The sequence below is a fragment of the Furipterus horrens genome, unplaced genomic scaffold (assembly GCF_987537825.1).
Source record: "Furipterus horrens unplaced genomic scaffold, mFurHor1.1.pri manual_scaffold_8, whole genome shotgun sequence".
NCBI classification, from domain to species: Eukaryota; Metazoa; Chordata; class Mammalia; order Chiroptera; family Furipteridae; genus Furipterus; species Furipterus horrens.
The window spans coordinates 38,659,879-38,685,029 of record NW_028327178.1 but is presented as its reverse complement, the minus strand read 5'-3'; the positions used below and the strand labels follow the sequence as shown (position 1 = coordinate 38,685,029).

At 45.9% G+C, this 25,151-nt stretch overlaps 1 protein-coding gene across 2 annotated transcripts in view; it reads left to right on the top strand.

Annotated features, from left to right (window-relative positions):
- Window positions 1-25,151, top strand: part of CABLES1 (Cdk5 and Abl enzyme substrate 1) — a 105,661-nt gene that overhangs the window by 61,476 nt on the left and 19,034 nt on the right. The window contains exons 4-7 of one of the 2 annotated variants that reach the window (XM_090285733.1): window positions 7,623-7,700; window positions 21,163-21,259; window positions 22,511-22,667; window positions 23,754-23,857. In XM_090285733.1, coding sequence (XP_090141859.1) covers window positions 7,623-7,700; window positions 21,163-21,259; window positions 22,511-22,667; window positions 23,754-23,857 — 436 coding nt within the window. The remainder of the gene's footprint in view (window positions 1-7,622; window positions 7,701-21,162; window positions 21,260-22,510; window positions 22,668-23,753; window positions 23,858-25,151) is intronic. The other variant, XM_090285734.1, reaches the window with a different exon arrangement.

Here is a 25,151-nt window from a genome sequence, read left to right as displayed (position 1 = left end):
GTGGTGCACAGCAGTCTGAGAAGAAAAACATGAAAACATTATGAACCTTGAAAACATGCGGACTGCAGTAAGCCAGAAACAAAGTGGCAGTCCACTCAGGGCCAGGGCCGCCCTGCAGGAACCAGCTACTGGTGCTTTTCTGGAAGAGCAAGCAGGAGAGGGCTCAAGAGGGGACCTCCTCACTTCTAGGACAGCACACTCAGCTTGCTATCTCCCTGGATTGTGCCCCCCCCCCCCAATGCTTATGCTGAGTCCCAGCTCCTAGTACCACCTCAGAATGTGATCTTATTTAGAAATAAAGTCATTGCAGATGTAATTAGTTAAGATGAGATGGTCCTAGAGCAAGGTCCGCCCCTGTATGACGGTGTCCTTACAAAAGGGGGACATTTGGACACTCCCTACACACACACAATGCCATGTGGCTGTGTGAAGTAGGTGTCATGTTGTCAGAAGCCACGGAGCTACCAGAAGCTGGGAGAAAGACCTGGAACAGATCCTGCCCTGTAGCTTCCATCAGAGGGCCCTGTCAATATTTTGTGCTCGGACGTCCGGCCTCCAGCACTGTGAGGCAGTCCCTTTCTATGTCTTAGCCATTCAGCATGTGGCACTTTGCCATGGCAGCCCCAGCAAACTCACACACTCCCTTCTCTCTCACCACAGTTACGAGCTTTGCTATCCTAGTCTTCCCCACTTTTCCCTTCACCCTCCATCGCTGGGGAAGCTCATTCACACCATGGCTTCAGTCACTGTCACCACCTTAACCAGTCCCAGGCCTCCTGAGCCCCAGGACCGACTCCCTCCCAGGCTCAGGTGGCCTTTTGGGAGCTGGCCTGCCAGCCTCACCATTCTCTACACTCCTCCACCCCCACACCACCTCCGGCTATGCTGAATTATTTACAGTAATTGCTTGGTTAAGGGGAGAGGTTAGTAAACACTGGAAAAAAATACCCCCAGCCCTGGCTGGTATGGCTCAGTAGATTGAGTGCTGGCCTACAAACCAGAGCATTGCCGGTTCAATTCCTAGTCAGGGCACGTGCCTCGGTTGCGGGCCAGATCCCTATATGGGGGCGTGTGAGAGGCAACTACACATTGATGTTTCTCTCTCTCTTTATCCCTCCCTTTCCCTCTCTCTAAAAATAAATACATACGTACATATGTACATAAAAACATGCGTAGTTTAAATATTGTGCTTTAAGGCATATTGTTGCATTCGTTCAGCAGTTGTTGTGGTTTTTTGTTTTGTTTTTGTTTTTTATGCTAGGCCTTTTCTTTGCATATAGGCCCACGGCCTGGAGTCTGTTTTGTGGTACCAACCTCGCATACACTTAGACCCATCCACTGCTACCATGTACAGATTGGACTTTTACAAAATGGCCGAGGAATCTAATTGCAAAATTCTTTTGGATTTTTTCATTTTTTCTTATCTTTTATAGCTGTCTTGCCCATACTTAAAATGCAAATTTTTTAGGGAGTGACTAGCTCTGTTTGAATATTTTTTAAAAGCATTTGGCTTTTTTTTTTTTAATAGAAACAGCATTTCTCCCTTTTTCCCGCATTTCATTAGTTTGTGCAGTCTTTCATAAACAAGGACAAATATAGGTAACAAGTACAAATTGTGTAAAAAGTTTGGGGACATATGTAACTAACTTTTAGCAAGTGTAAAACTCTGTGTGAGTATTCTAAAGAACAGCCTCCCAGCCTGAGCTGGAGTGTGTTGTGGATGTTGGTCAAAGTGATTTACAGAGATGCTGGTGGGTCAGGAAGAGAGTTTCGTTGCATGCTCAGGTTCCTAAATAGGCAGGCCTTCTGCTCTTTCTGCTCCCAGCCTTGTGTCATACCAGTTCCTCTGCCAGTGTATCTTCTCCTTGCAGCCTGATTGCCATGTATCCCCACCTGCCTCAGCTTAGTTGTCACTTCTTCCAGGAAGCCCACCTTGCCTCCCTCAGGCCAGGTTAGCTGTCCTGCCAATGTGCTCTGTAGTGTCCTCTACTGCTCCCGATCAATCACAACCATCTGTAAATATCTCCCATCCAGCCATAGGCTTTGTAAGGATGGATCCCTTATCTGTGAAGTTCAGTATCTGATTCCCAGCATCAGCACAATGTCTGGCATAGAGTTAGTGCTCAGAAAATACCTGTGGAAGGGAGGGAAGAGGAGGATCATCTAAGTTGTTTCTCCGAAATCTCCCACCACCCCCTCCATTGTGGCATAAGGTATGTTAGGAAGGTCTATACTGTCCTAGCAGTAATATTAGCAGTAATGGAAGTGGCCGTGGAGATGGCAGTGATATGAGCAGTCATAATGAAAAAATTAACACCTCCCCCTGATGATAATACCGCCATCTTGTGTCTGTGGGCTACTTAGCACAGACCTACAGATGCATTTTCCTACCTATTTGTGCCAGCTCTGTGCCCCCAGTCCCCCTCGCTCTGACACCCTGTGCGTCCTCACTCTTCACGGTGTTGGTCGTGTTTCCCTTCATCCTGGGCTCTCCGTTCCTTGTTCTCCCCTGTCGGAATCCCACTACTCCTCCAGGACCCGACCCAGGTCCCAAGCACCTGTCCCAGGCCCGCGGCCCACCACCTGCTCAGGCCCCTAGGTCCCTCTGCTCCATAGGCTCCTTCCCTCCTCCCAGCTCCCTAAGTGGGAACATCGTTGTCTCTGTGCCCCAGCAGTGTGGCACGAGTGCACAGAGCACCTGCCGAGCGACACTGGGAAGAAAGTGACTGCGTGCTAGCTCCGTTTGTTTCCTAGGGCTACCCTACAAAGTACCCCAAACTGGGTGGCTTAACACAACAAAATGTGCCCTCTCACAGTTCTGGAGCCCAGAAGTCAGAAATCAAAGTGTCTGCCAGGCCACACAGCCTCTGAAAACTCTAAGGAAGGACCTTTGTGGCCTCTCTCAGCATCTGGCAGCTGCCACTGAACCCTGGCACCCTTGCCTTTGGCCACAGCACTCCAGCCTCTCCCTCCGTCATCACGTGGCCTTTTTCCCCTCTGTGTGTGCCTGGGAGCAAATCTCTCTCCTTGATAAATCCATTGATTGGGTCTAAGGCCCACCCTAACCTGGCCTGACCTCCTCTTAACTTGATCATCTGCAAAGACCATATTTCCAAATAAGGCCACACCCACAGGTTCTGGGGGTTAGGACTTCAACTTGTCCTCTTGGGGGACACAGTTCAACCTATGACACCGATATTTTTAAGTGTGTTCTTTCCTGCTTCCTGGGCTCGTAGGGAATGAATTACAGAATTAGAGTGCATTTCTACCTGTATGCCCAGTACCTAATGTGGACCCCCAGCCCCTGGACTCTCCTGTGCACTGCTACACTCAGCTACCATTGTTTGGAGTGATTTTCTTTGCTCTAACTTTTGAAATTGGTTGCTTGTTTTCATGTCCTTAAGAGAATATTCCTGGTCTAATGGAATATTCCACCTGGAAGAACTCAAATCTTCTCACAGCCAAGAGAGACTCCTCAGGGTTCTGGAAATAGAACCAGAAGCCAGTTTTTGGCATAAGAGGGAGCACTTAAGAGTCGTGGATGGCGTTGGGCGCTGTCTGCTCAGACATTGTCAGCACCGGCGGAGGGGTTGAAAACAGATTCAGTGAAAGTGGTCTGTGGTGCTCTGTCAGCTGTGGGACCCTTATGCATTTCTTGGCTGTTCAAACACTTCAGCATCTTGTCGGCAGAGCACAAGCTTTGTAGCCTGAAGCTGCAAGTTCCCTCATACCAAAAACACTTTCCTGCGCACGGAAATGAGGCGAGGCTACATGAAGAAGAAAGTTAGCTGGTATTCCAGCTGCAGAACACGCTCAGTGCTTCCTGAAAGGGTTTGGAAAACATTGTGGACCCAGAGGGAGCCCTGCCCATGTGGGCTGCAGTACTGCAGAGCCTTTTCTGTTACTTTTTAGCCCCCACCCCCACCCGTGGACAGATTCTGGTGTATGGAAATGTGATCTTTAATTCCTTAAAGACCCATCTCTCTGCGGTTAATTCCTCTTTTGAAGTCATAATCTTTTGTGTAATGCTTTCTGGTCATCTTGACTCCAAGGAAACCCTTCTGTGTCACAGATGGGGAGAATTTTGTGGGCTCTTTGCATGCCATTTAGGCATAAAAGGAGATAGCTGCAGTGGCTGGAATTGAAGACAAGGAGGTGGTCGATTTCAGAGTGCACTGGAGATGGCGTTTGGCTCTTGATCATCTTCACTAGCATCTGATCTTCTTGTGCATGTCCCATATGATTGACGTTACCTGATGCTTATAAAGAGCAAAGCTGCCGATTCACACAAACCCTCCAGGTTCTGGACACTGTGGTTGGTCTTTAGATTCACACTGCTCAAAGTTGCCGGTGTAAGAAGCAGAAGACTCAAGCTTGCCACATGTTATTTGCCTCCTCTGGCTAAGGTCTGGTGTCCCTCCCAGATTCCAGAGCTACTTCAGGAAAAACGTAGGATGTGTTCTCGGCAGCTCCGTTAGCTATTTCCAGCTCCTTGTGGCATGAACTGCTGCAAACCCATTGTGGGGCTGCTATACGGGTCTCTGCTCTGAATTTCTCTTCTGGTCCCTGCAGAAAGTGAGAGGCTATGGAATGGCAGGGCCCGAGAATGAAAGTACCCAAAGATGTGGTCTCTTTACTGACCTCCTCCCCCATCCTGCTGCTGGAGAATGGCCAACCAGAGAACTACCAACTCCCCTAGAATTGTTGAGAAGCATTCCATATTTATAGGTGCTAAACTTGACCCATACATTAGAATAACATGTTTTTCGGAACGAGACTCATGTTGTTAACCTCTCCTAGATCTAAATGGTGAGGACCACACAGTACGAGCAGTCACTGAGCAGAACAATGCAGCTCATTTACTAATGTGCGTGCACATTGTGGTTGAAACTTTGGAAAGAATGCTTCTATTTCACAGGCATTTATAGTCTCTCATTTTCTTGTTCTATTAAAATGTCTCAACAAGTTTGGTGTGTGGGAAGGAAGGACACATTAGCACTAAGTTAACGAAAAGGCAGTACACTCAGCCAGATGAGTTTGTTCAACACATTCCTTCCTCTGTGCTGTAGAAGACGTGATGTCGAGTGATAGGGGGAAGTAAGAGGGGTCCCAAGCTTCCCTCTGGGGTGGATAGTGGGGGTGCAGGTAAGAGTAAGGGTAGAGAACCTCTATCCTCCCATCTGGGAAGGGGCCCAGACTGAGCAGAGTGGGAGTACAGAGCCAACCTGGGCTCCAGCAGCTCTGATGTCATGGCTGTTGTTGTGATCGATCACACTCTGTCCCTACTCTATGCTTTGCCTGGTGACCTGCAGGCCAGCCTAAAAAGCCACCCTCAAAAACCTGGGTTAAGGAAGACTTCCTGGTGTCCAAAAATTCAGAGTGCTGAGTGCAACCCACAGGAGCCAACTTTGCAGTCTTAGAGAAGAGCAAGGCATCAAGACACACAGGGGTAATAAAATCCAAGGCCAGTCACACCTGCTAGTGTGTCACTTTCGTCATGTCATTTACTTGTGTTTCTGTAGCTAAAATATTTAGAATCTGGCATCCAATCAACACTTACTAAGTATTAGCCATTATTATGTTTGCTTAAGTAACTTAACATGGGCATTGCAATGTCAGCTCTGTTGCTCGTTTCCATGAGTGAGACCAGGGAGCCAGGCTGGTGTTTGGCAGGCTGGTGTGCTCACGGTTTATTTAACCCTTGGCCTTCGGGCCTTGGCAGCCCCCTCTGGCTAGGACACCATGTCCCTGCAGAAGTGAGCAGGGCTGGGTCTGTGGTGTCTGAGGAGAAGTGCCTCCTTTGAGAGAGGAGAGACACTTCTGTGTGCATGCTACATGTATGTAGACAGGCCACACATGTCATCCATTGGCCATCCTTAGAGCATGGGCTATCATGTCTTAGCATGCCTGTGTATTTTAGCACAGAGGTCCAAAGGGGTTCTCAGTCTAAGTACTATGCTGGTAAAACTTACCTCAACCCAAGAAGGAAGTCCCCAGTGAAAATATTCAACAGGTTCTCTTTATTGAGTGCATATTATTTGCAGCGTTCTGAGAGCTGTCCTATACTCTCATTTACTCTTTGCTGCATTCCAGTAAGGTAGTTACTAATTTTATCCTATTTTTTATATGAGGAAACTGAGGCTCAGAAGAGTTAGTAAGCTGCCTAAAGTCATACAAAGGTGTCCACAGTGGAATCTGAAGCTGGGAATGTTGCTCTGGTCCTGTCAGCCACTGTAGACACGAATCACTGTGGAATGAACAGACAGCCACAGTCCTGTCCCCCAGTGACAGGCACTCAGGTGCCACTCTGAAGCACAGCACTGCCCAGGCTGTGTGCTAAGCCTGGACTCACAGCTAGAAGAGGAGAGCAACGAGTGATCAGCAGCCCTTGTGATCAGTGCTCTCATGAAATGGAAATAAGGACCCCAAAAAGGGAGTGAGTAACTCAGTCATGGTGGGGAGTGCTTCCTGGGGAGGTGATTTTGAAGAACAAATAGTTCACCAAGCGTATCACGTAGGCACAGAAGGTAGAAGAAATCGCATTCAAAGGACAGAGGTATGAAACAGCAGAAGATTTTAAGGTAGGGGTATGCAAGTCCTTTAGCATGATGAGTAGTAGGGCACAAGAAGAAATGCTGTGTGTGTTAAGACCACAGAGGCAGGAAGAGCTAGAAGACAGAGGGCCCGTATGCCAAGCCTGGGAATCTGACTTCATCCTGAGCATGAAAGCAATTTAATATCACAGTTTTAAAACAAGGTCAAAATCCCCAAACCTTGATGCAATTAGTATAGTAGTGCTGTTTTTTCCCCTGGTTGTATTATTTCAATCATTGAAAGGGAAGATTACAAAAATCAATAAGCTTCATATCTGACATGTTGCCATTGCACTAAAGAATGTTGTTTTTTAATTTCCACTCATTTCTCCTTTTTTTTTTTTCCATCAGTAATTCTCTTTCGCAAATGTTATTCTCAAATGCCAGGATAAGTACTTTTGAGAGTTTTTTAAATTTCTTTTTTTTTAAGTGGCCTTTGATTGCATAAGAGCATCATGTAGAACCATTTCCAGTAGTGTCTTTATAGCAGGAATGGAAGCTAAGACTGATTATGTAATTGTTCCCTCAATTTATTCTCAGAACCTAACTCACTGCCAGCATATTTAAAAAATCTAATGATCATAATGGCATCAGAGTGTCTTTCCTGCTCAGTGGTTTCTGGCACTCTTAGATCTTACATTGTATACTGCAGAGTAGAAATCAATGGTTTAAATGTGGCATGACTGTTGGCTCAGCACTGGGTACACCGGACTCATAGCTGTGTCTCTCCATCTTGCATGTGCAGCCCACAGCCAGCAAATCTCACTGGAGAAAGGATTCATGTATACTCATTGGAGACCCTCACCAGAGTCTCGCATGTTAACGTTTGGACAAGGGGAGGCAGCGTATGCTGCTGTGCTGAGGTTGCATTTTGCAAGGAGCGCAGAGCACCATCTGTCAAAGGAGGTGGTGGGAGTGTGCAAATACTGCTGTGAATTCCATGAATGCTTAACTGCTAGAGATTTTTTTTAATTTAAAAATTTTTGCATTTAGTTTGTTTGTTGTTCTTGTTTTATTTTTATTTTTTAGAATAGTCCTTATCAGTGGCAGAAGATCCTTCTGTAGTATATTTTCAGTGCTGCCGTATCGCGACAGTGCCCACGTTGGGTATGTATATGCATGCTTGCTTTGTAGTTCTCTGGGTGAAAAGTTATGTGTATAATGTGCTACCCTTTCCATTTCAAAAAACTTGCTTTGCTTTGACAGTGCAAATTCGATATTTGTAAATTTGAAAGGAAAAAAAGTTCTACCTTCTTTTCAGCCAGAAAGCTTCCTTATTACTTTGTGTGTGCGTGTATTGCCTGAGTGTCTTCACCATATTGTCTGCTGTTTCTAAATGTGCATTTTGTCATCTCTTCCAAGACTGTAACGCAAGAACAGTACAGGGCCCACTTCAATCCACGGAGCCTTGTCAACTTTTGGAGAAACGGAGGTCAGGAAAGGAATTACACAAACCATGTGGCAATCCTGCCTCCTTGTATCTTGGGCTTTGGGCTGGAAACTAACCAGCGAGCCAGAGCAAATAGCAAAGCAGATTTGTACCGGCAACAGATTTAGGTGATTTGCAACAGGCCAGAGGAACAACCACCTCTCTAGATCAATACAAAAAAGTAGATAAGTGAGGCTTTGGCTTTGCAAAGCCTCCCCCCCTCATTCGCCATCCCCAAACTTGGCCCTCATTTCCTCCTCTGAGTCTTGCTCCCTCGCCTCTCACCTGTTCCCTGCATCTGGGGCTTATTGTCAGGGAACTGCTGATACTCAGGGCAGGATGCTGGGAATTACTGTAGGATGGTGGCGCTGGCCTCTGCAAACTAATGCTAGGATTGCCCTCTGGTTGCGTGACAGCCACACCCTATGCACACATATTGCCCCATGGGAGGGCAGTATGGCCCCTGATGCTGATTCACCATTTATGTTCGCACCCCTTATCCTCTGGGGTGGTACATTTTAAGACCCCTAGGGGAATGCCTGAAATTGTGGATAATATCAAACCCTATATATACTGTTTTTTCCTACACATACATACCTATAATGAAGTTTAATTTATAAATTAGGCACAGTAAGAGAGTAACAACAGAAACTAATAATAAAATAGAACAATTATAACAATATACTGTAATAGAAGTTAGGTAAATATGGCATCATTAAGTGAAATAAAGGTTACTAGCACACAGGCACTGTAACGCTGGGGCAGTAGATCTGGTAACCATGACACCTGCTAAGTAACTAGCGGGCGGGAGAGTCTGAAGCATGGAGACGCTGGACAAAGGGCTGATTCACGTCCGGGGCGGGATGAAGCTGGACAGTATGAGATTTCATCATGCTGCTGGGAATGGCACCCAATTTAAAACTTTGGAATTGTTTATTTCTGAAATTTTCCAGTTAATATTTTTGGACGACAGCTAACTAAAACTGCAGAAAGAAAACCGTGGATAAGGGAGGACTGCTGTATTTTAGGAGGGGTCAGCTGTAGGATTATTAGTAGATTCATCTGTTCTGCCATTTGTCTCAGATCAAAAAGCAGAATGAGTGTGAGGGATCACAGGATGTGACCTTTGACATCTTGGACATGAACAAATTCAAATCCACCACTCTTTCAGCTTTTATAGATGAGGCAACCAAGATGCAGAAAAGTTCCTATTCTATAACAAAACACATAGTTGGATCCTTTATAAGGCCTAACAGAGAATAGAACATGCCTGTTTTGGCAGGCAGCATTTGCTACTTAAGTCCTCAGGTAATAAACTGTGAGCTCAACTCAGAATATTGTAATTGAACAGCAGGATTAAGAAATATTCTGCTTTTTAAATTTTTTAATGAGCAAATATGCTACTGATGAATAGCTGCCATTATCATAATTAATGATTTTTTAAACTAATTATTGGGAAACAACTGTTCAAATGACAAAAATATTTATACTAGTAAATGTATACATACCCATTTTAAACGACTTTAGTTCATGAACATATTAACCAATACGTTTTCACTGTGGAGAATTCCTTCACTTTTATGCTAAAGCTCTCTCTGGGACCAGGACATAGCCATAGGATTTCAGGGGTGGAAAGGATTTTAGCAATGATGTGGTACGGCTTCCCTGCTTCACAGCTCAAGCCTGTAGGCACAGGAGGGTGGAGCTCACCCCCTCCCTCAGCAGAGCCTGAAGCACCAGAACCCAGGACTCTGGCCACCCCGGCCTGCTGACTTTGTGATTTCTAGCTCCCATGTTTCCCTTGTGCTTTCGCACATGGACTGGGCCACATGTGCCTTATTATTCCAGACAAGCTCAAACCACCCTGCTGACGGGTCAATGTACAGTTCCAACTTCATCACGAGAAAGCTGTAAAAACAGGAAACTCAAAAGTTTGCCCACTATGTACTTGAACCTCCTTTACATGGAAAGCATCTATCAGGATGGCCTTATCTCTTTCCGGTTTGGTTTTCTGGCTTCTTGTGCTGCTCTGGAGCTTCCCAAGTCCCGCTCTCACATCTTGCCTTGCCCTCCCTCCCTCCCTCCCTGACTCCAAAGCTTTGTTCTTGGTTTTAAACTGAACTTATTTTGGCTCCTGACATCCGATGAACAGAAAAGACAGGCCAATCTTAGGAAAGGGTTCACCATTCATTCATTCACTTGTGAATTTGGTTGTTCAGCCCGTTCTTCTGCCCATGATGAGCAAAAGGCCCTGGTGGATGCTGGGAGGGTGCAGGGGTGAGTAACAACTGCTTTCCACAAGCTTATCATCTAGCAAGGAAGCCAGACATGCAAACTGCCAGGCCAAGACAACTGTGGTGGGGGGCAGGAGGGCAAGAAGCTCTACAGAATGCTTTAACTGCCCCCAAATCTTTATCAATGTCCACATTTACAACAAATCTATACTCTTTTGTAAAGGCCAAGTGTTTACTATGTAAAGTCTTATTATCCTCACCCACCCCTCTAAGTACATTGCCATGCCTGCCTGACCCCTGTGTAGAAATTGGGGTAGGGGATTAATCAACCCAGAGTTGAGAACAATGAAATTTATACTAAGCTAACCATAGGATTATTTACAAAGTGATTTTTAGAGCTTTTGCTTGGAGCTCGCTCCTGATTGCTTAACTGTCCTTGTCTTCAAACTGTTCTTCCCTGCCTTGACTTATAGATACAGATACTTGAGAATAAGGCATATTTCTTTAAGATTAGCTGATTGTGTACTCAAACCTATGTGTGACCATGACACATATAGGTAACATGATAAGCTGAAACACAAACAATGCTTACAGGATGTCAGGCACTTTTGTATGTGTTTTGTATACATTTGTTCATTTAACCTTCACAGCCTCCTAATAAAGGAGGTTCTCTGATGATTGGTTTACAGATGTGAGGCTGCAGCAGAGAGAGGGAGAGGCAGGAGGCAGGCTGGCTGCAGGCTCTGCAAGGTGCAATGCTCTCTGCTTTGGGCCGCTGCCCCACAGAGACAGTCCCCAAAGTGCTGATGCTCACTTGATTGCAGTGTATTTCCCTTCACCACCGCCCTTCTGGGGCTGGGCTTGCTGGCTCAAGACCAATGATAAGCAGGTGGCACCAGCTGACAGGTGTACATCTGGGTGATGACAGAGCTTCATGCATGTGTCTCAGGAAAGTCACCTCCTGGGGACTCAGGGGCCTACGTGCTGGATGATGGCCTTCCGATCTAGTATAGCATCTAATGCTAATCTAGTATAGCATTAGAAGAGGGTGATTTCCCCAGGTCAGTACTGGATGGGTGGTAGTGGGGAGCCTTACCCAGTCACTGGAGGCCCTCTCAGTGTCTGGGGGTAATTAAAGCCCCTGCCTTGGTCCTCCTTAACTAACACACACACACACAACCATGGCCATTTCTAATCATGTGCGCATGTTGGGAAGATGTTGGGATTTACTGGCACACTCAGATTGAAGACTGGCTACAGGCTGTGCTCACTCCTTTCAAATAACACAGCACTTGAGCCTAGAGTCTCACTAATCATTACCAGCGGTGGATTGTACTTCATAACAGCAGGCCTATGGGCTGAACTGGATGAGCAAAAACCACGTTTGAGGAGGTGGAAGCCCTTCCTGGACATAAGGGCATTGCCATGTCTCCTTGCTGTGTCCTGGAGCTGAGTGATTGAAAGATACCTGAGGAGCGATTTGCCAGGTAATGCCAATTCACATGAGTTCATTGATAGGCACACTCTTCAGCAATGAGGACAGGCTTCTAGAACTACAAGGAACTTGGAGACTGCTTAGTCCTGTGGTTTTCAGCCTTTTTTTAAGCTGAAGTAACCATTCTTCCAACACACATGTACACAGAACAGCAGTAAATAAAACAGCTAACCACAGAGCTGTTCCAGAAAAGTGGGAGTAAGAACAAGAAGCCCACTCATCTCTGCTCCATCCCTCTTGACCCCACTGGGGAAACCACAGTCCTTATCCATGCCTGCCATTGTTGTCGATGGGCATCTGAGGCTAGGCAGCAGGAGGGTGCATGGGAGAGAGCTGAGAGGCAGGCAGCATCTTGGTCCTGGCACATTATCCAGCCTTGCTGGTCCCAGATTTACTCATCTGTAAAATTGACTATAATGTCATCCTCAGAGGGTGTTGAGAACATTAAGTGAAGCATTACATGTGAAAGCGCTAAGCATCCTGCCATCTATAGTAGATTCTCACGAAATGTCAGCTTTGGTTCCATTTATGTTCAGTCATGAGCGATTTCACAGCTAATCTCAGGCAGGTTCACAATGATTTAGCCAGCTGTGCATTTCTACAAACACTAGGAATTCTTCTTCAGATCTGCATTTATTTGGTCTTTACATTGTTTTCCTTAGAGGTACATGTCAATTAACAAAAACCTGGAAAGTACGTAGAAATGAAAGGAAGATAGAAATTACTGAACCTCGCCTAAGCAAAGCCATCATTAACATTTAGGTCTATTTCCTTCCAGTCTTTTTTCCCCCTAGTGCATGTACTTGTGTGGAATATGAAGAGGTGATTGTTTTGTTTTGATCTTTCTTGCTGGTGGGAAGAAGTGTGGCCAAATCCCACCTTTTAAAACAAGCCATGAAAAGCCAGTTACAAAGAAGAGGAACAGATGTTGCTTGTCTTTTTCACTATAACTGTAACATCAAACCTTCCCATAGCTGTAAACACTCTTCTCAGATTAAGCTTGTAAATTATACCATTTTCTGGGAAGAGTCCCAGCCTTAAACCAGCTCCTCTTCTCTTAACCGACAGTTGCCAAGGCCCATCTGAGTCTTTTTGCCTTTTATCCACATTAGTCACTGCTTTCTCTATTCTAGTGTGGATTTGTGGTTTGGCTTGGCGACCCTACCCTTACAAAGTGAGTTGCAAGCAAGTTTTTCAACTTTTCCTAAATAGGCAGACCCCACACCTAGTCCACACCTTCAGCTAAGACCACCTCCATCCTGCTCTTGTTCCCACCCCCCGCCGATCCTCTGGGCTGCCGCAGGACCTGGAGTGGAAACCCTACAAGCTGAAAGGTGATCTGGATTCTATACATAAAGGCAAGAAATCATCAAACTGCAACAGCTAAGGAGAATAGATCCTGGAGTCCTAAAAAAGGGTTTGGAGAGGAGATGGAAATCATGCAAACTTGACCTCCTTTAAAATGCTGCTGAAGGTCATCCCCAGACCAAAAAACCGTAATAGAGGTTCAGCTTTCTCCTATTTCTTCACCCTCTACTACTCTCTGACCTGTTACCCCTATGACTAGACCTCTTGCTTCAACTCTTGGGCTAGTTCAATTACATTATAGGCTAAAAGGGCATTGGGTGGGGCTAATCTCCATTTATAACATTGTGTCAGTGGGAACATGAATTCCCAGTTGCAGCCAGCCAAATCAAAAGCTTTTGGAACACAACCCACTGGTGAATGAGAGACTGCAGGCCAGTCTCAGGTTGTCCCTGAGTGCCCAAATGTTCTTTATTCCTGAAACACTTGGGCATACGTAGGCATTCCTGTCTCTACAGGGCGGGGCAAAGTAGGTTTACAGTTGTTCGTATGGCAAGTAATACAATAATTAACAAATAATAACACAAGAATAAACTATTTTGCGTACTCACAACTGTAAACCTACTTTTGCTGTATAGATCCGATTGGGAGGAAGCAAGAGTGAAGCCAGTTAACTTGTGGTTGGGGATTATATAAAATAACCAGGCTAGTGAAGCCAGCAAAATGGCTTCTGTGATGTGTGTGTAGGAGGCACAGACCCGCTGAGATAACTATTCCTGATTGATTGACAGTCACTAGATTAGTTTACTGCCAATGTATCAGAGACCACGTGATGGAGAAAGCAGGTTCCCCGTGGAGCAAGGTGTCTCTGGGGACATGTTCTAAAGTAGCAGCTTCCATGTGGTGTTTATGTCCTCAGCTTTTGGCGTTGGGGCGTTTCAGATGAGGTCATCCTCTTGGGTCCATTTCCTGAGTGTTGATGGTCTTCTATTCTTAGAGAGGGCCTCCAAGCCTGAATGCCCCCCTCTCTGGCCTGGGTCCATCCTCCCTTCCTCCCACCCACTTTTCCCCGAAACACCTCTTTTTGTTGTGGAAAATGGTACGTTCACAAATTGTGTTTCTTTCCTCACACCAAGCATATTCCCACACAAACAGATTCTGGAATGATCTCATGGATGAATCATGCCATTCTCTGGCTGTTTATAGGAGCTGCCTTTAGACAAAGGTTTTTGTGTAAGCCACATTATTAAGGCCCCTTCATTGTCTGCCAGCTACCCTTGGGGGGGCGGCTTATCGATGAAGTGCTAAGTGTGAGACGGGAAGGACTAAAACTAAAAGCCGCTCTGATTTTGCTTTTTCCTGTCAACCCTGGGCCTCGGTCCATTGATTCTGCACTGTGAGGGGATGACTAGACCACTGAGCAGACCCAGTCCACAATGGCAGCTGTACCTGAGGCTGTGACAGTAGGACTTCTGAACCTATGTTAATGCTCATGTTATCGAGTTCCAGTGGAGTGTAATCTCTTAATTAAAATGAGCTCACAGGTGGCATTTTCTTTCCTAATCCTGTTTTCAAGCTTTGCTTTCTGTGTAGCAAATCTCTTATTTTAAGGATCTGGAAATCCTGTTAATATTTAATTAGCTTTTAAATTATTAACACATCAGTGTTCAACCCATTGTTGTCCTTTAAAGAGCAAGTGCCCAGAGGAGCCTCTGGCTGGCATTCCAGGGCCCTGAGTTAAAAGCATCATTAGAGAAATGATCGCAAATGGAAGGAAGTCAGGCCGTCCCCATCTTGGAAGTGGGAAGTCCTGGAAACTAGTTAATTGGCCTTACACACTTTTCTCATCTACTTCTCAGGTGTTAATTATTTAAACCTATATCCTTTTCTTATAAAGAGGAATATTGGTTCATTAACCATAAGCTCCCTAAGGAAGGGGCCTTAGCTTGAACTTCTTGTTATCTAATAGGGAATCTTGTTTGAACAGTCACATGCATTACAGCTCAGTGAGCTTTCAGAAGAGGAAATGAAAGTTCATGTTGTCTATTACACAAGATGAAATCAGGAGTTGGGTGTTGTGTGGTTACTAGCAACTTAGGTAACCCCCTTTGGGCACCAAGACATCTAAACTGGCCGTCTGCTCTGACCAGATTACTCCACAACTGTGAAATCATGTATGTTCGCTTTATGCTGCAGGAGCCGAAACTGAGACAGAGGTCCAGGGGATTCCCAACCATGAAGTTACAGGCTTTCGAGGAGATCAACAAGAAGTGAATTGCAGTGTCATCCTATGAAGGATGGGTTTACACACACACATGCACACACACACACACACACACACACACAAAAGAACCAACCTATCTTTCTGCTTCTTGCTTAAAGGTATAACTACTGCTTGGCTGTCTCTCAAATGCGTTTTCATCTTCTGTTTTAATCCCCTCCCCCAAATCTTCTGTGACACCTTCCCCTAGCCCTCCTTAAATTATCTCCCATCCCTCTCACTCCCATCATCCAACTTTTGTATATATAAGAAAAGAAAGAAAGAATAACTCTATGCTGGGTTTTCAAAGTGTGTTTATTGCTTATGGCTTCTGCAAAAGTGAAGAAACTTAAGTAGAATAAGAATGAGCGCTTATTGCTAAATAAATATGAGCCATAGTGTCACCTGGGCTGTGGAAGAGAAGGAATCAGACCTGCGGTCCTGTACGTGCATCTGCCCAGATGAGATCGTTTTCTATAACCCGACTAACATCTCTGGGCTCAAGCTACAGCATGTAAACCTTTACACACACAGTTGTGGACAATATCCACATACGGTATTTGGACTTGCCTCCATTCCATTTTTAGAAGAAGTTGGAACATAAATAAATCAGTATTTGAACCTAACATGTATCTAGGAAAAAAGGTCTTCTAGGCTTTTCAATTTCAGTTTGCTTTTAATTACTTTCAGCTGCAGGTCCATGGTATCCAGCTCTGTCTCCTGGCACTAGAGGGTTAACACCGGCATCTGAATCCAAGAGATATTTCTATTTTCATGCACCATTTTAATGAGAGTTTAATGATCCTAGAAAGAAAACATCAAGATTTTATCACTGCTCCAGTGGAACTTCTGCTTAATTCTTTTTCATTTTATTTTTTAAACACTCTCTCTGAGTGAACCAGTGTCACCATTCAAAGTTCTTTTTGCAGGTGACTTCCCACCCTCTCAGCTCCCCAAAAAGTGGGACATCAGGGGCCTTTTGCTTGCTTAACACTCACGTGCAAGGCCTGAGCAGTCACCTTATCACAGACTAGGTAGTATGGTATGAAATCACAGTTCATGAAAAACAAAACAAGCAGGTAACAGCAATTTCACGTGGTTCGTGTTACTCTAAGGTTTCAGACGGCACTTAGCCAAGGGCGACCCTAGAGGAGTTTGTGAGCCTCTTTGTGAAAGATATATTCTGCAGATCCCAAGAGCCTTAAGATACACAAATTCAAAAGCTGTTAAAAGAATGACAGTTTTGAAGTAGATTAGTTGGGTTTCATTTTCCATGGACATGTGACTATGCCCATGGATGCATGTACACATGTGCTCTTAATTCAAACCCACCGAAGAAGGGGCAGCCACAAAGTGAATTGACAGCTTCTCCCTGATCGGAGACAGAGAAAAGTGGGGAAGTGTGCACTGATGAAAGAGTCGATTTTCTAGAGCAGCTGTGGCATTTATTACCACGTCAGTGACGTGTATGAAGTGCTGATGGAGCAGATATGTGTGCTTCTGCTTTGGTGTACAAGAAGTGTCTTGTTTCTATTTTTTTAAATCTACTTCATATGAACTATTAACACCCACCCCGACCCCCAAATTTCCAGAGGGAAATTCAATTTAATTATCACTGGGCATCCCTCCCACCACACCTCCAGAGTCTCCTGAAATGCCTTGGATTTGAGGGGCACATACTGGTCACTGTTCCTCAGTGGCACTGCCCTGTCCTCATGGCCCTTCAGGGCAAAAGCTGCTTTGTGTCTCCTGTAGGATGTGAGTTTTTATCACGGCTGAGAGCCCTGTTCCCAGGGTGCTGATGGGGTACAGGGCTTGGGTCCCCTCTCATGTGGACCCCACATCATCATTTCCCTCCCCACTGTGCTGGCTCCATCTACAGGGTCTGCCTCTCTCTTACCTCCTGGGGCTCCCAACATAGTATCTTGGGTGAGCTGGGGCCTGGGATGTAAACGTGCCTGAGACAGTGGGCTGAAAATGGCCTGGCCACTTTTGGAGAGAAAACTGGGAGACAAAATCCAAGTCACTGAACATATCATCTGTGATTATCTTATAAATTAATGGTAGCTAATGTCCTGATGAGTAAGCACTAAGGCTTAGTCCAATATAGTAGCCACTCCCCATATGTGGCTGTTTAAATTTAAATTAAAATACATTCAGTTCCTGGTTAACTTGTCATACTTTAAGCACTTGATTGCCACCTGTGACTAGTGGCTATCACGTTGGCCAGCTCAGAGAAGTTCATCACCAAAGGAAGTTCTATGGGTAGCTCTGAACAATGTGTGTTTTTCAACTAGCAGTTAAGGGTGGACCCACTACTCTCCAAGCTTATTTTGTTACTCAGTTTGGTTATTTAGAAAGTAGAATGATATAAGTGAAGAGTCCATGGGAAGTGGCAGCTGCAGTAAGCCTACCAGTACATTAAGTCTCGAGAGATTGGTTCCTATGGTTAGGTGTGATGGAGCTTCTCCTGTTGTGAAGTGTGGCCCATAGCGTCTCTGAGGCACTTGGACAATCACCAGGTCTAATAATCTCTGTTTCTTTTAAATACGGTTTGGGGTTTATCTCATGGAGAGGAGTCTTGGATTTGATGTGAGCACCAGAAGTATACTCTTTGTTATGGCTTCATTTGCCTCAGAGGCAGCATCAAGGAGGAAAGTGTGGGGTGAGCGCAGTTGGCTTCTGTGAACTGGGGTGTGTGCAGTTAGCATCCAGGGGCCAGCTGGCAAAGGCACGGCTGCCCGCAGAAACTGTGAGCCTGTGAGCAAAGTGAGACAGATGAAAAGGGGCACAATGGAAAAACACCCATGTCCCATGTTGTCTTTATGAACCAGCATCCACGAGACGGCAACAAGCCAGACTATCTAGCTCAGTAAACACCTCTTTAAATATCTCTCTGTATCATACACTGTGTAGACAGGAAACAAACATGGACTCAGACTCTTCTCGCCTACAGCCAGCTCTCCATCCAGAAGCACTATTAAAAAGAATTATTTACTAAAGTATAGGTGGTATACTTGATTACATTAGCTTCAGGTGTAAGGAGTACTCTTTATAGGGAGGCCCCTATTTTTAATACTTCTTATGATATAATACTCCTTAAATATAATACTTATATTTTTAATATTCCTTATTTCTTTTGGTCTTCTCACCCCACAAATACATTCCTTGCTTTTATATTAACTTCAGCCCCAAAGAACATTCTCTGTCTGGTGAAATGGAAACAAGGAGACAGTTGTTTTGGAGTTGGGAATGTGAGGCATGTGCTTGCTGGGTTTGGTCTTGGACAAGCGGGAAGTCCATGGAAGGTGCTGTAGGTTTTTTAATGAAATGCAAGGTGCTGCTGTCCTTGTGTCAACTCACCTCCTGGTCTTTCCCCGTGGGGCTCCTTGCTCCTGACCCACCGCGGCTGTGTCAGCCTCATTGCCTGGATCTTGCTCCATAAACACTTCTTCTTGTTAGTGCCCTGATGCATTCATCATCTCCGTCCTTTATTGCTAGAGGAGGTATTTTGAGAGCCGGGGGGGGGGGGGGGGGGGGGGCAGCAGGGCGGTGGTCTCTGGTGTATGTGGTCCTGGTTCTGGTGGCTTTGCTGGGCGCTGCTCTGCCCCAGCCCTCATGGTCCTTCCAGCTGCAGACTGGAGGTCAATAACTGGAACGCAGGGCTTTCTATTTTCACAGCATGTTATGAAGTGATGTGACTGAAACAGTCCTCAGAGCCCCCAGTGAGTGTGACCCCCAGCAGAGGAGGTGCCCTCAGGAGAACTCAAAGACACATCCTGAGCGCACTTACATGGCTCAGAACATTTTTGGAGCTCTCGATGGGATGATCTGCACCTTCTAATGAAGTGTTTACAGTTCAATGAGTCACTCTCCTATTCTGTACTGTCTTTAAGGGGTGAGATTGATGTTTGGAATTACCTGAAGTCATTTAGTCAAATCTGGTCATTAGAGGGGAGGGGACAGTGATTCAAGTATTTTTATAAAGTTTGAAGAGTGGGATGGGTTGGCTAATTGGTTTTTTTGTTTTTTTTTTTTGTTTGTTTTTTTCCTGCATGACTTTAGTGTCAATTCCAAAAGGGGCTCCAGAGACATTTTGAAAATGGCAGAGCCATGTCTCCCAAGGTGACAGCCTTAAAAATGCAGCCCTGCCCTAGCTGATGTGGCTCAGTTGGTTGGGCGTCATCCTACAAAGCAAAAGTTTGCGAGTTTAATTCCCAGTGAGGGCACAAGCCTTGGTTACAGGTTCAGTTCCCGGTCAGGGAGCATAAAAGAGGCAACTGATCAGTGTTTCCAGCTCACATCAATGTTTCTCTCCCTCTCTGTCTTCCTTCCTTCACTTTTCTCTAAAAAAAAAATAAATAAATTCCTTTTAAAAAGGCAGTTCTTACTGGGTGCAGGTCTTAGGTTTTTCTTCTGAAAACTGTTACTAATCACATTCTGCATTACAGGATTAGGGAGCCAGTTTCATGGAATGCTTGTAGACAAGCTTGATTGCTCAACAGAATCAGAGAATCCTCTGTTCATCATGGGGGTGTGTGTGTGTAAGGGGACGCGGTTCTAGTCTCTCTTCTCCCCATTCACCTGGCTCCATTTCACTTTCACTTTTTCATTGATTCTTTTACTTTTTAACATTTTCTTTGTTCTTGATTAGCGATAGCCCCTTGAGTTCTTAGAGAAGACAACCCCTGAGTATGGTGCCTCTCCAGGCCACATAGCAAGAGCACTGCTGAGCTGAGGTGCCTTTGACTAACAAGCACTGTGAGACAGAGACAGAAGCTGAAAGACAGTCCCTCCTAGATGTGGTTGCAATTTAGAATCACCTGGCAAGTGTTTGAAACTCCTGCCTCCCAGGTTGCACCTATAACAACTGAATCAGGATGGCTGGGGTGGGAGCCCAAAAGCAGTAGTTAGCCAAAAATCCCCAGGTGATTCCAATGTGCAGCTAAGTTTGAGGACTACTGTAAGGAGAAAGGGCTTGTCCTTGAAAATGTGAGAAGTTATGTCTGAGTGTAGCCCCAGCTAGCCCATCTTGCATCTCCAAGACAACCTGACATACTAGAAATATCATTGGATGCAAAGTCAGACTCTACAAACCACTATCCCAGTGACCTTGGCAAGCCACCAACCTATTCTAGGCCTCATTTTTCTCATCTGTAAAATAGGATAACAATAGCAATACCTGTTTGAGAAGGGTGACTTAAAGAATGAAAGAGATGATGTGTGAAAGTCTGTAAATTATGAAGTGTTCTGTAAGTGCTTATTGTTAACACTGGAGTTTTTGTTTTGGTTTGTTTTATTTTATAGAAAGATACTCATTTTCTTTATCTAGGTGGCCTGGCAAGGTAGCTGGGGTGACTATTGTGGCATTAATTCTTTCATTACCAGCAATAACCTAAAGACTGTTTAGGACAAGAATTTATTTCTCCTGTCTAATAAAGGGGGTGTCAAGGAGAGGTGGTCTCCTCCAGACTGAAAAAGAGGCCAAGAGAACCATTTTCCCACTGTGCCCGGGAAATGCTCCATCTAAGATGCTTCAGTGACCAACCATCAGAGGGTGGAGGGACCTTGATGAATAGGAAGGGATGTCAGTAATCCATTGGCTTCTGAGCCTGACTTTCATCTTCAGGCTTTCTGTTCATTTTGATGTCATTTCTATTAGAGTGGGTGGAACTGCCCAAAGATTGTCACTGACAAGTCCCAAAGGAGGGACAAAGGGAAACCCCATCAGCCAGGGCCTGCTTGGTCATTTTTGTCAGTGTGACTTTGGTGTCCTGTGTAGTGAGCATTCTCATGCCTCTTTTGGGTGCAAACAGCGGCATTTTTCTTTGGCTTGTCCTCCCCAGGGATTTGAAGTTGGACGGAGGGAGACAATCAGCAGGTGCTGTGAGCTTGAAAGAGGTCATTGGCCTTGAGGGCGTGGAGCTGGGAGCGGATGGGAAGGTAAGGCTGCCTGGCTTCTAGTCGACGAGTTTATGCCAGTACCACAAGACCTAGGGAGCAGAAGTAGCCTGACCTACCACGAACCAGTGGTGGAGGAGCCAGGTGGGGGGCACGTTCCTGGGCATATGACGCCAGCCTTCCTGCTCCCCCAGCCTGCAGCTGGAAGTCCATTGAGGCAGTGATTCCATAGCAGCACATCTGTTTCTCTGCCTTCACCATATACCATGGAATGCAAGATACTGACCAGTGTCTCAGGCACATGCACGCATCCATGTGCATGTTCTGAGGTGGAATGACGACGCGTGGTTTGCACATGCATTAACTGATGGTGTCAGCAAGCAGCATTCCCACTACTAGAAAGCATTTTGGCTTCCTATGGTCCTGAGAAGCTAAGAATCCCTCAGCCTTAGATAGTGATTCTGAGCAGCAGGGCCAGCACATTCCTCTTTCACCCACAATTCACCAAACTGCTGGGTTGGAGTCTGAGGAGTGAAGGTTGAAGTTTGAACTTGACCGCTTGTGCTAGATCCAGGCACTCTTCAGAAACCCTCCCAAAGCCTGTTGGTGGAGACCATGCAAGTGTTTGGGGAAGCCATCCCAGCATAGTTTGCATGCAGGTGAAGTTGCTGGGTGGCAAATGATCTCCCTGCCACTCTTCCCCCAGGACAGGTTGTCACCACTGTGCCCAAACAGCATCAGCCCTGGGCTCTCAGTGCATGAGCCGTGATTCCCCGGGCAGGTGAAAAGGAAGATACTTGTTCTGTTATCATTCCTAAAGGTTGGGTGTTTACACAGGAATGAGGGAAGATAGGACAGGGTTGAGCATCAAGGATGACCCCTGCCAAAAGAACACAAAGGAAATGTCAAAAGTCACAGTCCCTTATCAGAGACTCCTGGGGCCTGATGTGTCCTGGAATTCTGCACATGCTGGTTTATGAAAAGTAGTAACAGTTTGAGCCTCATGTGTTACATAACATCCTAACAGCTTCTAAGATTACACATTGTTATCAAACACACTTATATTTCTGCCACATAACTTGAGTATTTTCACCAAGTGGGATAAGTTAAAACTACAGACAGCCAGTTCTGGCACAAATTTGGCACACAATTTCATTTTCCAGTTCTCACTGATTTTAGAATTGCAGATAGGAGGCTATGGACCTGAACTTGGGGAGCAGTGTAGCTTGGTCAGGATGCAAGCCTAACCTTGCCTGGAAATAATCACTTGCCATTTCTGTCTTCACCATTTAGACTGTTTCTTACACCCAGTTTCTGTTACCCACAAATGCCTTTGGAGCCCGGAGAAATACCATTGACTCCACCTCCTCCTTCTCCCAGTTCCGTAACCTGAGCCACCGCAGCCTGTCTATAGGACGGGCAAGCAGCACCCAGGGGAGCCTTGACACAGGTAACCTGGGACCTGGCTGGATGTGGGAGCTGGCCGCAGGAGGCATCTTGGTGTACAGTGTGCCTTGGGTCTCCCTGTACACAGACTGGAGGACAGGGGTCCCTGGAGCATGAGCTCATTCCACAGGTGATACGACTTTGGGGCAAGCCCGATTTTAGGCCCTGGAGGCTCACCACCTGGCCACAGGGTGATCTCTCTAATGAGATGCCTCAGTGGCCCACCCCCTGAGCTCCCACAGGGAGCAATGCCAGGGCCATTTTGCAGAGATGGCTACTCATCTCTCCGGCTACCTGCTTCTTGCCTATATTTTCATAGTGCTCAAGTTTGGCTTTTCTTCAGATAATTGGGCCAGAAAACCAGAATCTGGTGTAAGAACATCCCTTCTGATTATCATAGTGGGTGAGCTAACTTGGCTGCTGGAAGAAGACTTGAATGCTTCCAGCATTGCCTATACAAAGCTTTGGAAGGATTGACATGAGGAAAAAGCTCTTTATAAAGCAGTATTATTGCTCTCAGAGAAATTCCAGGTGAATGTGAAGTTCCTTAGTCCTGTCCAGGTGCTGAGTTAGGAAGCACCGTCCTAATGTTCTAGCCACCTCTGGTCATTTATAACTGTTCGCATTGGCACCTGCTTTGATCTGTGTTTATGTGGATACAGTAGTCTGTCCAGAAGCAGTCACACCAAAAGCGTGCTTCTCACATGGCACAACTACTAACTGATCTGCAGGTTTAGAAAGTGAGCCTTTTCGGCACCACATTTTGTAATGCTGTGAGCATTCACAGCATTTTTAATGCTCTGTGAGGTTTCATGCTCCCCCAGGTCAGGGAGATTAACACGTAATTTTCTAAAATGGAAAAAAAAAAGTCATAATGTTAAGAATTTGGTGAGCCCTTTTGGGGGAGGATACGTTTCATTGGCATGCAGAGACATCGACTAAAAGTCAGAGCCAGCGACCTACTGTGACTCTGAGCTAAATGCCCTGAGGCCAGCCTTTCTTCATTCTAGCTCTGTACTTGACATTCGCCTATCTGCTTCTGCTTCAGAGAGTCTGGAGCTCTAATTATCACTTTGCATGTGATCTTTAGGCAGTGACCTGGGAGACTTTATGGACTACGACCCAAATCTCCTGGACGACCCCCAGTGGCCTTGTGGCAAGCACAAACGGGTTCTGATCTTTCCTTCATACATGGTGAGTAACAATGGAGAGCTGGGTGGTTTGCTCACCCCCTCTTCCTCCAGGGAGTAGCTAGGAGATGGCATGCATGCCTTAACAGATGGCTGCTCTGCCTGGGATGGAGGAGGGGCTTGTTCAAACACTACTCAGCCTGGAGGTCTTCTGGAGGACTGTCCACTGTGGCTTGCTTATGGATAGATGAGCACATTGTGGGTCCAGGATTCTGCAGGTCACATGGTCTGCATACATCACGTTAGCTACTAGCCCAGGGTCAGGGACTCTCACCTTTGAGGGGCTCTCCAAGCTTGTACATCCATAGACACCCCCCACCACCACCAACTAGGAGAGGATCTGACAGATCACTGGCAGCGCTGAGTTCAAGTTCAGCTCTGTGTGGAGTTCTTCAGTGTGTTTAGGCCTCCACATGCACTCCGAGCAAACAGCTGGCCCTGGGCTCAGGATAACAGAATTGTCTCCTGGGAAAGTGAAAGTAGGACATTGTGGGTGTTAAGCGCAAAACCTTTCCTTGCTGTTTTTTATTTCTTAGGCTTTTCCTGTTTTTCCCTTTGTGTAATTTTGCTTTCTGCTTTTGGCTGACCACCGTTTCCCACCACCCTGGACTGTTATTTCTCTAGACATCGGTGGAGGCTGGCAGGGTTCTGTGTACTTTATTGGGGCAGACTTGCCCTGACTCTGAGGCGGGCCAAGCCCAGGGTGCTATGGGAGGAGAGAAGAGTGGGCTTGTGGGGAAACCTGCTGCCCCAGGCCTGCCACACAGGGCATCAGGTGGAAGAGCACTTACCCAGAATACCCCACTACCTCCCAGGTGGGCACGGCTGAAAACATCTTGCTCTGGCTCCCTTGCTCCTCCCCAGACTATGCTGTTCTCAGCAGCCCCAGTCCCAGCAGGGAGCAGAGGATCCTTGTTCTGTGATGAGCTCTTGTGTCTGCAGAAGCTGGAGTGGGACCCAACCCTACAGACTCAAAGGGCACCTGAACACTCGGTCAGAGCTGAGAGTTCTCAGCCATGGGGATCCACCCTACAGCCTCTCCTCATGGAACATTTGGCAAGTAGCTGACATCAGAGAAACGCAGGCAGAACTCAGGCCCTGGCCAGTTTCTTTCAGCCTATATCCTCTTGTAGTATGGCAAATAGCTCAGAGATCATTCTAAGATGCCACATTGGGTTGGAATGATTACCAAAGGCCTTTAGTTTTAAATTTTTTCCACTTTGTGACCTGGGAGATTATTTACTTATTTTTTTTTAATTTTTAAAAGATTTTATTTATTTTTTTAGAGAGAGGGGAAG